General features: G+C 42.4%; 1 protein-coding gene across 1 annotated transcript in view; it reads right to left on the minus strand.

Moving 5' to 3' along the window:
• olig3 (oligodendrocyte transcription factor 3) overlaps positions 1-811 on the minus strand; it is a 2,016-nt gene extending 1,205 nt beyond the window's left edge. Inside the window, exon 1 of the mRNA XM_017308900.1 lies at positions 2-811. Coding sequence (XP_017164389.1) covers positions 2-606 — 605 coding nt within the window. The 5' untranslated portion in view covers positions 607-811. The remainder of the gene's footprint in view (position 1) is intronic.
• Between the last annotated feature and the right edge of the window lie 14,668 nt (positions 812-15,479).

A 15,479-nucleotide genomic window follows, 5' to 3' on the forward strand; every position in this document is an offset into this window, starting at 1 on the left:
GGCCGCCGCAGCGGCCGCGGCCGGGACCGCCGAGTGTCCGCCCGCGCCGGCCGCGTGCGCCACTGTGCCGCAGTGGAACGCCGAGTGCTGCCCTCCGTAAATCTCCCCCACCAGCCGCTTCATCTCGTCCAGGGAGCTGGTGAGCATTAGGATGTAGTTCCTGGCCAGCAGCAGCGTGGCGATCTTGGAGAGCTTCCGCACCGACGGCCCGTGCGCGTACGGCATCACCTCGCGCAGCCCGTCCATGGCCAGGTTGAGGTCGTGCATGCGCTTCCGCTCCCGGCCGTTGATCTTGAGTCTCAGCTGGTACATTTCCTCCTCGGTGACCTGCTTCTTCAGTTTGTACTTGTTGCTGCTGCTGCTGCTACTGCTGCTGCTGCTGCTGCTTCCCACCGACGCGGACTTTGCGTCTCCTGCGCGCAGGTGCTCGCTGCCAGTGATCTTTTGGCGCTGCTGCTCGCCGCTCTGCGTGGAGGAGGTGACTGACGAGCCGACGTGCTGGTGGAGGTGGTGGTGGTGGTGGTGGTGCGGATGGTGGTCTCTAAGAAACATGCCGTCCATGTCCGGGGACGAAGCTCTGCTGCTCGGGCTGGAGTCTGAATTCATTTTATGGGTTTGCTTCCGAGGTTGTCGGGTAGGAGGTCGCTGTCGGCTTCCTCCCTCTCTCCTCTCCCTCCCCTCTCTCGTGTCACTCCGTCAGTCGGTCTCTTCCTCTGTCTTCCTGAGCCTTTCTACTCGCTCTGGTCGCCTGATGTCGCCTGCGTGCGTCCCGTCCCGCTCTGCAGTGGCCGCTTTGCTTCTGTGGCTGCCGACTTTCTCTCTCTCCGTGTGCGCATGAGGAGGACACTCATGGCGCGTATTTATACGCGGGGACAGACAAAAGCGGCTTTCCCATTCATAACGCCTGGTTAAAAGAGTGACGTGCCGGCGCGAAAGGGGCGGCGTGCTTTGACTGTCCCACTGACCGCGCTGCGCGGCGATCCCCTGGCATTGTTAGGACGCTGCCAGGGGCCCAAAGTGCTCCACTGCTCCAGCAAACACAGGAACAAGCCGGCCGGTTTTTAAAGCAGTGCACTTAGTGACCTCACAGCAATAGCATCAACGCACAAAGTTGAGCAGCTTCATTTCTAAAGTTTTGCCGCAACTACGACAAACACTTAACGCACAGCCGAGTTGCGCGTAAAACCTGAAGGAGGCCATCATTTTCAAACTAAGTTTGCCTAGAAAACAATAAACATTAAACTCACTTGGAAAAAGAACAAACTTTGTGAAGCCTATAAAACAGAAAATGGTGAGTTCCATGAAGTTACACGCCTTGGACTGCGCGACTGACCAGAAAATGCGCAGGACTGGGAAGGTAAGTTGTTCCATTCATCGGTTCCTGCTGCCTCAGTCTGGAGACAATCCGTCTGTAAACTCCCGTAAGTGTAGTGAACACAGATCACTACGGACTCTGGAAAGTTCTTCGCAGTCCCTATAATAATAATAATAATAATAATAATAATAATAATAATAATAANCTGCGCGACTGACCAGAAAATGCGCAGGACTGGGAAGGTAAGTTGTTCCATTCATCGGTTCCTGCTGCCTCAGTCTGGAGACAATCCGTCTGTAAGACTTTTTAAGTGTAGTGTATGTACTTCACTACGGACTCTGGAAAGTTCTTTCCAGTCCCTATAATAATAATAATAATAATAATAATAATAATAATAATAATAATAATAATAATAATAATAATAATAATAATAATAATAATAATTTTAATAGATTTTCAGGACTAGAGGGAAACGGTTAAAAGATGAAAATACATGTGTCACACAATAGGAGAAAGTAAGTAAATTAAAAATAAAATTTAAACTGAATATAGCCTAAATCTATATTTTTGGCCCTCTCTACAAACCTGTTCTAAATCATAGACTTCGTCGACCGGATATGTGGAATATCTCAGGTTTTCAGTGAGTTGGTTTCAGAGCTGAGAACACAAAACACTGTTTAGCTCTGATCGCTCTGTGAAAACATCTGAGACGACCTGAAGAATCAACGTGTTTCAAACCAAAGAAGCATCTCCAAGGTGTTTGTATGTCCAACACTAATTCTAGTTTAAAAACAAAAAACAAAAAAAAACAACAACACATAAACAAGATTTAAAACATTGCTTTACTTTTACAAACATGGATCCGGTGCGGGAATATTAACTAAGATGATTCATTTTCCCGGTTTTGGTCGGGTCTCTTTGGATGAGCTCCAGCTCCCTGATTGGATAAAATCACAATTACATTAATCTAATTTAGAGGGGCACATCTTTGTCTGTGCCCTGCTTTGAAAATGAAAACAATGTTTCATTAGGAAACTGATCTGCACCTTAAACTTTGTCAGTCCTTCTGAAACTTAAAGAAGACTCCATTGTCTCGTCCCAAGTTCTTATAATTACCTTTAACCTAAAAGAGGAGCGGAAGAGACAATGTTTCTGAACCAGACTAGGTCCATTAGCAGTGTTTCACCAGAACTGACCACGACAGAGCTGAAATGTTCCCTAATGGATTCAGAGGTTCTGTCTGAATCTCCAAATTCATCTGAAAAAGCTCGATTCTCTGGGCTGAGCAATTTTTTTCTGGTGCTACAGAGCAACCAATCAGAAGTTAGCTTTAGTTTTTTCATGTTAGTCAATAATAAATAGATTCTGTTTCCTAAAGCATTTGCTTTAGAAGTAAATAATGTGTCTCTTTAAACCGTAACTGAACATTTCCACATGTCAAAAATTGCAACCAGATTCAAATTAAAAGTTTGACACAAAAATAATCCGTACTGAAATTTGCACTAAACCATCTTCTTTAGAAGTAAATAAAGTATTAAATTATTCCCATGTTGTGCAAACAGTCACAGGTTGTAACGAAGATTAAAGTATCTTCTTAGTTTATTCTTTTTAACGACACTGAAAATTTGTTTCTTTGAATCAACTTTTTTTTAAAAATTACTCCAACTTGTGACAACAATTTTTATTGGTTTTGCTCAAATTTTAATTCTGATCTGAATCATTCTGAAATCATAACTACAGCTTGATCAAAACTACCGGTAATAAAATTAGCTGCAACAAATTAGAGTGAGTTTTTAAACTTGGTTCAAAGAAAACATTTTTTCAGTGCAATCCAGGTGAAATAAGTGCAATAAAATGTACACAAAATTGCACCATTCATCGGGAAGCTGCTGTAATTTTGATGAGAAAGTTTCATCTCAACACACTTTGACAAACTGAAGTACAGCTCATAGTTACAGCATCTTATAGTGACGTCACCACAGTCTCTTGAAATCAGCAAGTAGCCAAAACAAAGCTTGACCTGGATCAAACCCAGGATCTTCTGTAACACAGACATATGACACTTTGTATGGCTGGACTGTGTTGATCTTCTTATTGTCATCCCATCAGCTCTGAAATCATACGGCGGGATTTCCATTTACCTATATTTATCAGTCAAAAACACAAAATCACTCAAATTGTTGGAAAGTGAAAGCAGAATTTCTGGCTACCAAAAAAACAAATCTACAAATATGAAACACCAACGGATTGAGTGAGAGTGTGAAAAAAATGGCCGTCTAAAATGCTACCGCTCCCTGGTCGGACTGGGCATGATCAGTTGAGGCGCTGAGAGCCTCTGTCTGCTCTGAAGGATCCACTCCAGACCTGCTTTGTGGAGGTGGAGTGGAGAACCTGCCCACCAACAAATAACACGTGGAAGTAGCCGGAGCGCCCTTCCTCTGATCGCCACGTCGACATCCCTCCATCTGTCATCTGTCCGTCCTGTCCGTCTGCACCCTCTCACCCAAACTGCCCTCCAGAACCGGATAATAACGTCTGCCTCTGCCCTTCCCCGACCGGATCCCCCTGGTAGAGCAGTGAAAATGTGTATTCACGGCCTCATTGTGGGCCCGGCAAAGGAGCGCCTCCTCATAAAGATGCTGCCAATGCAAAGAAAAGTGCTGGTCGGCTTTGCTCTCTCCTGGTGGCATTTGAAAGTGTAAAGCTTTGAATACCAATTGCTTGAACTGGACATATGTGAATCCGCTCTAAGCCTACTAATCCTGTCCCCAAGTGTTTCTTTGTGCGTGGAGCAGCCTCACACATCCAAGAGAAAGTGTTCCTAATCCGGCCAATGTGGAGAAATGTTTGAATGAGCTGTGTGTGTGTGTGTGTGTGTGTGTGTTTGTGTCAGGTATTAGCTTGTGCAGGAACACAGAGGTTTTTAAAGTGCTGGTTTTCAGTGTGTGTGTGTCCATCTGAGGCCTTCAGCTGCACACCACCAGGACGCTGGCCTAAATGAAGGCAGTTATTCAGCGTTCTCCCAGCCTGCCATCGCAGCAGGTTGCCCATGATGTGCTCTTTTCACTGCGTAAGCTCCTCACTTTTCTTTTATTCCTCTGTTCGTACGTCTTCATCACTCCGGCCGTCTTACTGGTTCCCTTCTGGTTCTGCCTGTTTTCTTCCTTCTTAAAGAAAAAAAAAATTATCAGACAAAAGTTGTTGTTTTTTTTCCTGCTATTGCTGTTAATATTGTAGGCCTGTATTGAAAGTAGTAAACACAAAGAATGGAATTAAAAAAATAATTCACACGTTACTTTATGTGAAACCCTTGAAAGACAGAACTGTCCTTCTTCACAAAAGATTTTCAAGGTATTTACACTCTATAACTTGGAAGGTTTTTGACAATAACCTGGCTTTTACAAGTCCATAGGAATCATTGAAGTGAGTTGGTTGCATTTCCACAGATGTTTATTTATGTTTATTTACATTTAAAGAGAAGACCGCTCCTCCTCAGAAACACTGTGGTCCGTTAAAGTGTTGCTAAGGGAAAAGGAAATAAGGATCCCGCTGCACACAAAAAGATGATTTTAGCAAAAAACAGTGATTCTTACATGGACGTTTCACTCAACAGCAAATGTAAAATCCGTCAAAACTCTGGAAATGTGTCACTGTAACGAGACATGGCTGTGCTTCGTGGATGCAGACGTCCAGATTGTTTGCATTTGTGGCAGAGGAGAGAAACACCAGAGTTCCTCGTCTGAATGACAGTCAGATATTCTGCATTCATAGATTCAGATTTGAATTTTAATCTGAAATAAGATGTCTGTAAATAGTGAGAGGAGAAGTGTAACATTAGGAAATGTTTATTAAAATAAGTTGACAAGATTTACTGCAAAAACACAAAATCTCACAAAGTATTTTTGGTCTGGTTCCTAGAGTAGATCAATTTGAAATAAGACAAAAACTAACTTATAGATAACATTTCAGCAATATTCAGGAACTTGTTTTAAGACAATAATTCCTTAATATTGATGATAAAGTACTAGTATTTTACTTGTAACATGGGAAAAAATAATTTTGCTAGAAGTGAATTTATCTGGAAATGTTTATTTTTTTACTTCTTTTTTTTAAAGCTATTGATTTATAAAATGAGAGTTATATTTTAGTATGCATTTCTTTGCCACTCATCTGACAACCCTTCAGGTCAGCCCTGTGACCCTGCCATGAACTTTGACCTCCAAAGCCAGTGGAGTTGTGACTGAATGCAGAAGGCAAAGTTCTGAAAGATTTAGATTTCCCTTGAAAATAAATTGTGGAGAACAATCCTTCATGATGAAAAATCTGGTTAATTACACACATTATGAAACACAGTCATGCCACTTGGATGTCTACAAATTTTTAAAAGTTGTTTTATGCAAAAAAAAAAAAAAAAAAATGAATGTTGGTAATAATTTAGTTTGTCTCAGGAAGAGGTTAAACACAATCTACCGAAAACGAGCCTGAGGTAAGTGATGTGGCAGCAGGTAAACGTTTTTCCCCAGTGGATAGAAACTCACATTTAGGTTCTCTGGAGTACAAAAGCCACAGAAATGTCTGACCGATCTATTTCAAGCAGAAGACTTTGTTTCTGATCTCTTCATAAATTTGGATGGATAATTCAGACTACGCTTAAGATGCAAAGTCAATCAACCATCCAATCTGAGATCATGCGCGGCGTAAGTACAACTCTCACAGGAATATTTACAGCAAGAGTGTTTGTCTATTTATTTTAGCCTGAGTGTTTATAAAAATAAAATGTATCATGTATTTTAAATGCACCCTAAAATAAAATGACACTCATGCCCTGTTCAAAACTGTACTTTTAAATCCCAGCATTTTGGTTATTTTGTTTAGTTGCTCAACATCTGTTACTGAGGTTAAACAGGTAAATTACCTGTTTACCTGTTTTGGTCAACATCTGTTGACCAAATCAACAGATGTTGATTTGGTCAACAGATGTTGACCAAATCAACATCTGTTGATTTGGTCCCACTGGAGTGTGACTGTGATTATTCTAATTATCATCATTACCAGTCATGGTCATGAAATAATGAAGTTGAAAAAATAAAAAATAAAAATTACCATGTCAATAAGGAAACTGAAAATTAAGTTTTTTAAAATCTGTAGAAAACATTCAGATGTTAAAGAGTTATAATCCTGTTGTTACAGGAGATATCCTGGCCCAGTTTTATTTATTTATTTTAAAAAACAAACACGGTATGGTTGTTTCTAACTGCAGAAAAGAAAAAATCTTTAATTACATGTTCATCTTTGTGATAAAGCAACACAACAACTTAAAAGTGTACTAAAAGTACATGAATTACTTTAACTTTACAACTGAAAGACCAGAAAGCTGTAATATTTCATCTGGATCTGGATTGTAGTAGTTTTTTCCCCCCCACCAAAAGAAAAACTCATCCAGATGATAGAAGGGAAGCTGGGTAGCCACTCAGCTAAGTGAGCGAGGATATACAGTTATTCATGTTCCTCATCAAAGGTCCCATCAATCCACAGTTTGAAGCTTTCAGAGGAGGCTTCACAAAGCCCGCAGTGTTTGAGCGCCAGATGGAAGACAGCAACACGACTCGTCGCCAGAGCCGGCTCAGAGGTTCGTTTCATGCAGACGACGACTTGACGTTTCTTAAAATGCACAAAACAAATAAATGCCGGGGCAACTTTTAAAAACATTTGTTTGGTTCGAGTTCCGTGTGAAAGCGAATATCAATAAGACTTCTCGTTTTTTGCGAGACGTAAACAAAGCTCGGAAATTACAGCAAGCCTTTAATTAAAGAGACGATCAAATGATGAGGATCTCGGTAATTACAGACCTCACAACCGTCTCTGCCAACATGAATATTGACGTCCTAATTATTATTGGTGGGGCTGTTTTGTTCTTGGGAGACACTGCCGTTAATTAGGCAAAAACAAGTTAAATTAACATTTTAGTGATGAAGAAGCATACCTTCATGTTCTTTTTATTGATTTCCGTTCGAGCAAACGGAGGCAGGATTTGGCATCTCGGATTGTGTTTTTCCTCGCTTAGGTGTGCGCTTTGATCTCTGTCTGGGAAGCCACAGCTTCACTTTGATTCTGTGCTTTACTTCTAAACTCTGACAAAGTTTTGTCAGACTCAGGATACAGCAGCTAGACCCTCATGTGAAGCCAATGTAAAACCCTGCAATGATCTTCTTTATGCATGTCACAATGTTTCATGCTAGTCTTTTAACTCTTTTACTCCCTGTTTTCAAGCTGATCCTCTCTTTGGACAGCAGTCCTTCTCCTCCTGGTTGTTAGACCTACAGAAAAATAAACATAGCAACACATAACCAGCTTCTAGATCGACCCCCTCCTCAAGTTTCAGCAACAAGTTTCGTCCTTTAACTGTCCCTCTCAGCGTAGGACAATCAAACGCCTTTCAGGCCGCAGCCTCGCCTCCTCCTCCCCCCCCCCCCCATTCTGCTTTTGCTGTGTCACTTTGTGTCCGCTTCGCCCCCTCTGCAATAGGTGCACATGACCAGAAAATCAGGCGAAGGTCTCTGCAAGCGGGGGGAATGAAAGCCAGCATGTCTGAGGCGACGGCGAGAGAAGGGGAGAGATTAATGTGCTGGATTTAAGCCGGTGTGTCGGGGTGAAGTTTGGGGGGCAGCGGGGTTACCTGTAGCGCTCAGTCCCAGGATCGGTTCTGTTGCTGCACGTCGACAAGCACAGCGCTCTCTGAGGAGCTGTCAGGTCACCGCGAGCAACGACACACACTCACCTGAACTTGTTTGACTGTCTTTTTGCAGTTGACGTCAAATCGCTTTTAGATTTGGTCAAAGCAAGCTTTTCTAATCACAGGATTTCAAGAGAATCCATAAGAAGTCAACCATCAGGACAGGTCGTTTATCCAGTTATCTCAGTTAAATTGTGTGATTATTGATATTTGGAAGTTTCTCTTAGACAGAACTGAAATAGAGGTTTATCCACATGAATAATCTTGCTTTGATTTCCTTGTAGGAACCAGAAGACGCTAAATTCAGCTGCTTGTGTTTTGCGTCAAACTGTGAAGGTGAATGCTGTGTTTTACCCAGTCAAGCGTTCACATTCTTGAAATGACAGGATGGTGGCTGAACTTTGCATTAAAGTCAATCATGAGATGATCGTCCGTCTGTCTAAAAGGTCAGATTGTTGTTATCTTGGAGTGTAAAAGATTATCTCTAACGACCAAAAAAAACCACAGTTACTGATCGAAGGTGTAAGCTGCAACCCTCGCAGATTCGTAAAGTAACTAAAACATCACTGATCCTCCGCTGTACATAAAACGGTGGATCTACAATCCCTTTCAGTTTATAGAGGTTCATGACTTCGCTCTGAGGTGGCTCAGGATTGGCCGACTTCAATCCCTCGTTCTGATTGTGTGGAGCAATAAACACATTTAGGGCTCAAAGTCAAAGGAGGTTCTGAAAGGGGTTTTGTTGACTTTGATTATTTCTTTCACCTTATTTATTTCTCAAATTTTGCTTGGTGTTTGTGTGTGTGTGTGTGTGTGTGCGTGCGTGCGTGTGTGTGTGTTATCCACCCTTCTGGCCAAAGGTCAAAAGAAATTAGCAACTGTGTCATATCAAATTTACAGATAAACAGAAGGTCATGGGCTATCTTTAAGAAGTGCCTAGGTTTTGATTAACTTAGGCAAAAATTAAAAGCACCAGCACAAAAAACTGTTATTTCTTAACATGAAATTCAGCCACTCAAAGGTTAGATTGAAAGAAATTCAGCATGAGATCATGCAGCTTTAAAGACAGACTAATTAATTGTAAGGATTTTTACATGACCCCACCTTTTGACCTTCCGTGACCCTTCAAGGGTAATCAGGTGTAGACAAAAGACGTGTAAAGACCAGAGCCTCTTCACTGCAGCTGCAAATGATGAAATATCCCTCCGCTATTAAGCCCTGACAGTCAAAAAACTATATCTCGATTTATCTGGTGTATATCTACCTGTCTTTATATTTACTCTCCGAGTCACACACACGGACGGGTCTCATGGCACATGTGGCCCCTGCGTGGGCTTTGATTGTGCGAAGCAATAACAAAAACTGCACCAGCTCAGGCTGCATTTTTTCAATGCTGTTCCGCGCGTTTAAAATGCTAATAACCAGTTTATTATGTACTACATCAAATGCAAATGTTCTGTTTTACTGCCGCGAAGTTTGGTCGACGTTAGCATTTGCATATCTTATGTCTGTCTCCTTAGCATGCGTGGAGGAGCTGGGTGGTGGGCAGACTCCCAATAAATAACGTTTACAAGCACATTAGACAAACAAGCTCCAATGATGCAGCTATTAGGGAATGCAGAAACCTAGCCCGCCTAAACGTCGCTGTTCGACACAGCAGCATATGGTGTGCAAATTCCCCCCAAATCAACCTAACGCCAACTTTATCTGGGAGTGTCAGGGAGAGCAGACGGATCGGAAACGCATCGCTTTTAACGGCAGTCGCTTTACGACGTTGAGGAAATGCTGCAGAGGAATTTGCCTCTTTAAGACCAACTGGCAGCAGGTTCTCAGTGTGTCTGCGTGTGTGTGTGTGTGCGTGTGTGTGTGCGCGAGAAGAGAGGAGACAGAGAGAGGCGGCCATTAAGGCCATCAGTCAAACTCTTAATTGTAAACGAGGAACTTTGTCTGGTTTAATGTTGGGCTCACTTTAGGTTTTAATCACCTTCAGGCTTTTACTTTGACGCTCACCGAGACGGGAAGTAAACATTCCATAAAAACGCTCGTCTATTCCCGTTAAGCGTCTCCGACTGCCGGTGCTGTAAATCAGCGGGAATGTGCGGCGGGACACGAGGATGCTTTAAAGCGGTGTGCTTTCAAATTTTCTTCCGACGGCTTCGCTATCAGGCGGAATATTTTTTATGTTCCCATCACCGAGAAAGAGATTTACTGGAATATAGCCTACTGTAGAAGTTTGAAATCAATATCGCCAGCACTATAAACTGTTTGCTGTAATAAAGTGTCTGTAGACTGCTTATATTAACTAGCATTCATGTGATGTGAAGCACAATGAGCCCTGCACAGTGGTGTGGTTGGTAGCGCTGTTGCCTCAAAGCAAGACGGTCCTGGGTTTGAATTCCAATCTGTTCTCTCCGTGTACTCCGGCTTCCTGTCACAGTCCAGACATGACTGGTTGCTTAATTCAACACTCTAAAGAGCTCTTATGTATGAGTGTGACTTTTTTTTTTTAACTTTTTTTTAGCTTTACATCATGCTCTTATGTTATTCCCTCATCAAAAGAGTGTTGCTTTGATTCTTTCATGCATGTTTGAGAAATCCCGTGGCAACCGTTCGGCTGTGCAAAACGACTTCCTCATTCAGCTCCTCCAGACTAGCTGACAGCAATTAGCAAATATCTGGTAGCGATACGCACCTGCTGAGCTCATTATACGAGCTACTAATCAATAAATCACTGGTAAAAACATTGTTAAAGGGTTAATAGAGGAGCCATCTTGTGAGGACTTCCGGAAGGTGGAGTGTTGGAAATAGCAAGACTTTCTTAAAAAGACAGAGGCCCAATTTCAAGCGTTAAATTGCAAAGTCAAATTTCTTTTAGGTCGTATTTGATATATACAGCATTTTTATAGCAACTGAAGGGAACATAGTTACTTGATTATGCTAAAATAAAAAAAAGATACTATGTGTCTGGAAAACGCGTAAAACTGCTCCTTTAATTAGAGTAAAGGGGATTTCTCAAACTCTCAGTCTGGTAGTCCAGAATCCTGGATTCTGTCTTATACTCGCGTCTTATTAGATCTACAAACAAATTTTCTACAGGATGTAAGTCTTGGCGCAGCCATAGAACAAGGTTATTTATATGTAGTGAACCTTCTGTGTTGATTTGGGGTTTATGTTTTAGATATTCATCTGAGAAAACTCTCCTTCTTCTGCTATGCTCTCTCACAAAAGTTCCCAGCAAATTTGGGAAAGAATGGCATGACACAACATTCCCCAAGGGTGATCTAAAACTCGGCATGATGTGCTTTTTCTTATATTTACATCAGTTAAATCCCAGTAGGGTTTATTAAAATCCGCAAGTTTACAGTTGTGTCTGTAGGGAATGTTATTGAGAGCATTTGATACGGCAATGAAATCGGAGAAATATTGCAGCTGCGCAAACGGCAGAGAAACAACTTACTGTTACAGGAAAACTGTTTATTTGCTGTCGTTGGTGGTCATGGTAACAAGCCTTGCCAATCGTGGCAGGCTCGGTTGTGGAAAACTAGCTGTAGCCTACATACACATGGGTGATTGACAGCGCTAAGACCCTCCTCCTGGCTCTGATTGGTTGCTTCTGATTGAGCCAGGTATGTCTGCAGATAGCAATAGGAGCACAAGGTGAATGCGGAGGAGCTTGAAACCACTTAAAGAGCAAGAGTAGGTTTAAGATGTGGTGCAGATGCAATTAAAACTTCGTTAGTACAGATTCTTCTTGACCCAACTTACTTTTCCGTCCTCTCTCCAGACCTCCTCTCCTCTCCTCTCCCGTGAAGGCCACTCGTGATTCTGCGGCAGCGTTCGTTTGTTCCTCTATTTATCCTCCCCTCTGCTTCGTGCTCTCCGGATGAGAGTGAGCTCCAGCTCAAACAAAAAAATGCTGAAGTGATGCTAATGCTCTCTCTTTGTGCCTCCCTCCTTCCTCCTTCCAGACGGCCCTATAATCTCTCCTCCTCCTTCTCCTCCGTCCCTCTGCCTGCTCCTAATCCGCTCCACAGCCGTGAAAACTCTCCATGAGCGAGAGGTGACCCGTTCTAATGGGTGGAGGCAGCCACCCACACATGCAGCCGTGGAGGGTCCACAACAGAAAACACCAAACGCACATCCACTCAGATCAGCTAAATGAAACAACCGAGAGCAGGCTTGTGTACCGAAATGCTTTTAAATGTAACTTTTTTTTTTTTTAGAAAGATTAGAAGCCAAAATGACTCAAAGAGGATAAATATTCAGCTTATTAAGGCCATCTTCCTTTTTCTCAAAGCCACATGTAAGATTCAAAGTCTTGTTTTCAGTGAGAAAATGAGCATCATTGGTTTGGGTGACATCTTGTATATTTGTACAGCTTTTTTACTCATTGAACACAGCAAAGGAAACCAGTGTCACTCACATTTAGTCAACTGACCATGAGTGAAGAAACATTGAGCTGAAACTTCACTCACAAGTCTGTGAATTTGAATCGAGCTGTTCACGAAGGAACTCTATGAAGATAAGTGGCAGAGCTGTTAAAATTCAGCCACAGTGGAGAGTTTTCCCAGCTTGAACAACTGGATCTCCATCAATTGGATTTAAATCCAGACTGGGCAGATCCTGTTGGGAGCAGATCATTGGCCAGATGCACTCGATGTTGACCTGTGACCTCGTGATGAGCTGCACCGACCGACATGTTTGACCATCATTATTATGTTTTTTTCTTAAAATGTTGTGTTGGTTTTATATGAGATTCAACGATACGCAAAACGTCCCATTCACTCCACACAACTTTTTATAAACGTCTTCAGGATCGAAAAGTTTTTGGCAAATGTAAGACGGGTTGTTGAGTCATATTTGGTCAGCAGTGATTTTCACCTTGACACTCTCCTATAATTTCTGCCCAGTCTCTCTTCATTGTTATGTCTTGAACACTGACTAACTAACTAAACAAAATCAAGTGAGGCCTGTAGTTTAGGTGTTTCTTTTTCCAATACGGTTCTCTTGAGTCCCAAAGTCCTAGAAATGGTTTCGTGAACATTCCCAGGCTAGTAGATGTCAGTGACTTTGTCATCTTGTTATTTCTCCAGAATGGAGCATGATGCGTTTTGTTTCTGAAACCTCTTCATGTTGTCTCTTTCGTTGAGCAGGACTGGATGTTTCTGAAGACACAAAAGAAATTAAATTAGGTAAATCATAGTTAATTCATGACTCAACATGAAATAACTATTCACATTTTGCATGCACTCATGCTTTCTTTGTTTGATGTTACAGTTTGTTTAATGATCTGAAATGTTAATAACAAAAACAAGAACAAAGAAATATGTAAAAGGGAGAATTTTTCAAAGTACCGCTCACCGTGAAGATTTGGACATCTCCCATTTTTAGGGACTTTGATGTCTTTCCACACCGAGAGTTTAGATGTTGTGTTTTTTGCACTGTAAAACAAGCAATGTGTTGCTTTGCTTTGAACATCAAAGATTGATTACTAAAGCTTGGAGGGTAAAAATCCTTGATAAAGACACCATAAGTCACCTTAACGCATGCTCTGGACCATCCATCCAGAGACACTCCGACACACGCTGAACCACAGCCCTGTTGGTAAGCGGCAGCAGCTTTAGCCACACGCTCATTTCCTCCTCTGGTCCTCTGTCAGCAGATGGCCTGACGCGTCCCTGGACAAACCTCTACGTTAGGGCTAGGGTTAGGGTAGAGCAGCAGAGGGGAGGATGGAGAAAAGCTGCGAGGGGCATCCTCATGGGAGGGGTGGAGCGGGTGAGGGGGTGTAGGGTTGCTAAGTGAGGAAGGAGACATATGTCCACAGTCCTGGCCTCTGCTGTTGGGCGGTCTCTACTGGCTGCTTGGTTTGCTTGGCTCGCTGTCTTTTTCTCACACACATACGGTCAGTTTAACCCGTTTTTGTCACTTAGAGGGGCATCCGTGGCTGATGGCCACATGTCAATCACGGAGCCAAAACACAAATCTCAGTTTTATGAAGAGCTGGGGCCCAGCGTCTTGGACCCAAACTGGGATCTCGGTGTTCATTAGGGAACTGTGGCCGCAAACTGTTGTCAACCCTCGCCCGAGGAAAGTAACACACACAGAAACACACTACAATAAGTCTGGCAGAGAGTTAGCCTCTCCATCTGCACCTAAAAGACCAGAGCGCCCCAACAATGAGGTGACCATGTCACTGCCTGAGCCGAAACAGAGGGATGAAGAGAGAAACAGAGGGAGGGAGGAGAGGCGGGTGAGGCGAAGGGGGGAGGAGGGACACATTAACAAGCTATAATCTCAACTGCCTTATCCATAATGCATTGTGTGGGCCAATTTACATGGTGCTAGTCCCTCTGGGAGAAAGGACATCATCCATCACATTACTTTATTAGCTCCCTCACACTCTCTCACAGATGCACACACACACTTTGTTATCAGTCTCTGCCTCTCCCTCTGTTCGGTGGGCCTGTTTCGTCATGGTAGTTGTTCCAAACTGCTGCTGCCTCTATAAAACAACTCCAGCCCGAGTCGTATTGTGGAGCCGGTGACGGGCCCCTTTCAGCTTATACAGCAACAGTTTATTTAAACACTGTAGCAGGAGCTGATCTCAGCATCAGTCACCCAACCAGATATATGTCCAGGGCTGCACCGAGTCTGCGGTTTAATAATCACACGAAGCGTCCTAAGCTGGGCCACACCATTGATTGTCTTTCTTACGTTGTTTATTTCAGGTTCTCACGATACTTTTGTGATTGTAAACAGTGTCTTTTATGGATTTTTACAATTTTTGTATCCCTTTTAGCCCAGTACTGCACATTGTTTGGTTTGAACATTTAAAATAGCAGTTTTGGTTGTTTGCTTGGTTTCAAACATGAAAATTGTGTCTTAAGAAAAGGCTGCTATATTAAAGGGTACAAAAGCAAACGAGTTTACTATTCTGTGTTTGCTGCCTTTTTCAATACCTTTCTTTTAGATATAAGAATTATACCAATGCTTGAAGATTGATTCACATAGGAAAAGATATGGCCTCCAATCCTAAATAAAAACCAGTGTGACATAAAAATGCCAACAAGTTGATCAGAAGTTATGGGTCAACTCAGGACTCACTCAAAATATTTTGTCATGTTTATCTAGGTTTCATTAAATGTTTCATATTTCATATTTCCTCCGCATTATGCTTTAGATCTAAATCAGCACAGATGTAGGAAATTATTAACTTTGTTTGGTTTTAGTCGGTTTTCATTCAAACAGCAATTAAAATCAATGCCAAATGAAATGAGGGAGAGCCCCTTTTTGGAATCATATGATGGGCTACGCTGTAAATATTGAAATAAACCAAATTTACGAGGTAGAGGTGTGTGTGCCTGTAGGTGTGCGTGTGTGTGTGTGTGTGTGTGTGTGTGTGTGTGTGTGTGTGTGTGTGTGTGTGTG

The sequence above is a fragment of the Poecilia reticulata genome, linkage group LG15 (assembly GCF_000633615.1).
Source record: "Poecilia reticulata strain Guanapo linkage group LG15, Guppy_female_1.0+MT, whole genome shotgun sequence".
Lineage (NCBI taxonomy): Eukaryota > Metazoa > Chordata > Actinopteri > Cyprinodontiformes > Poeciliidae > Poecilia > Poecilia reticulata.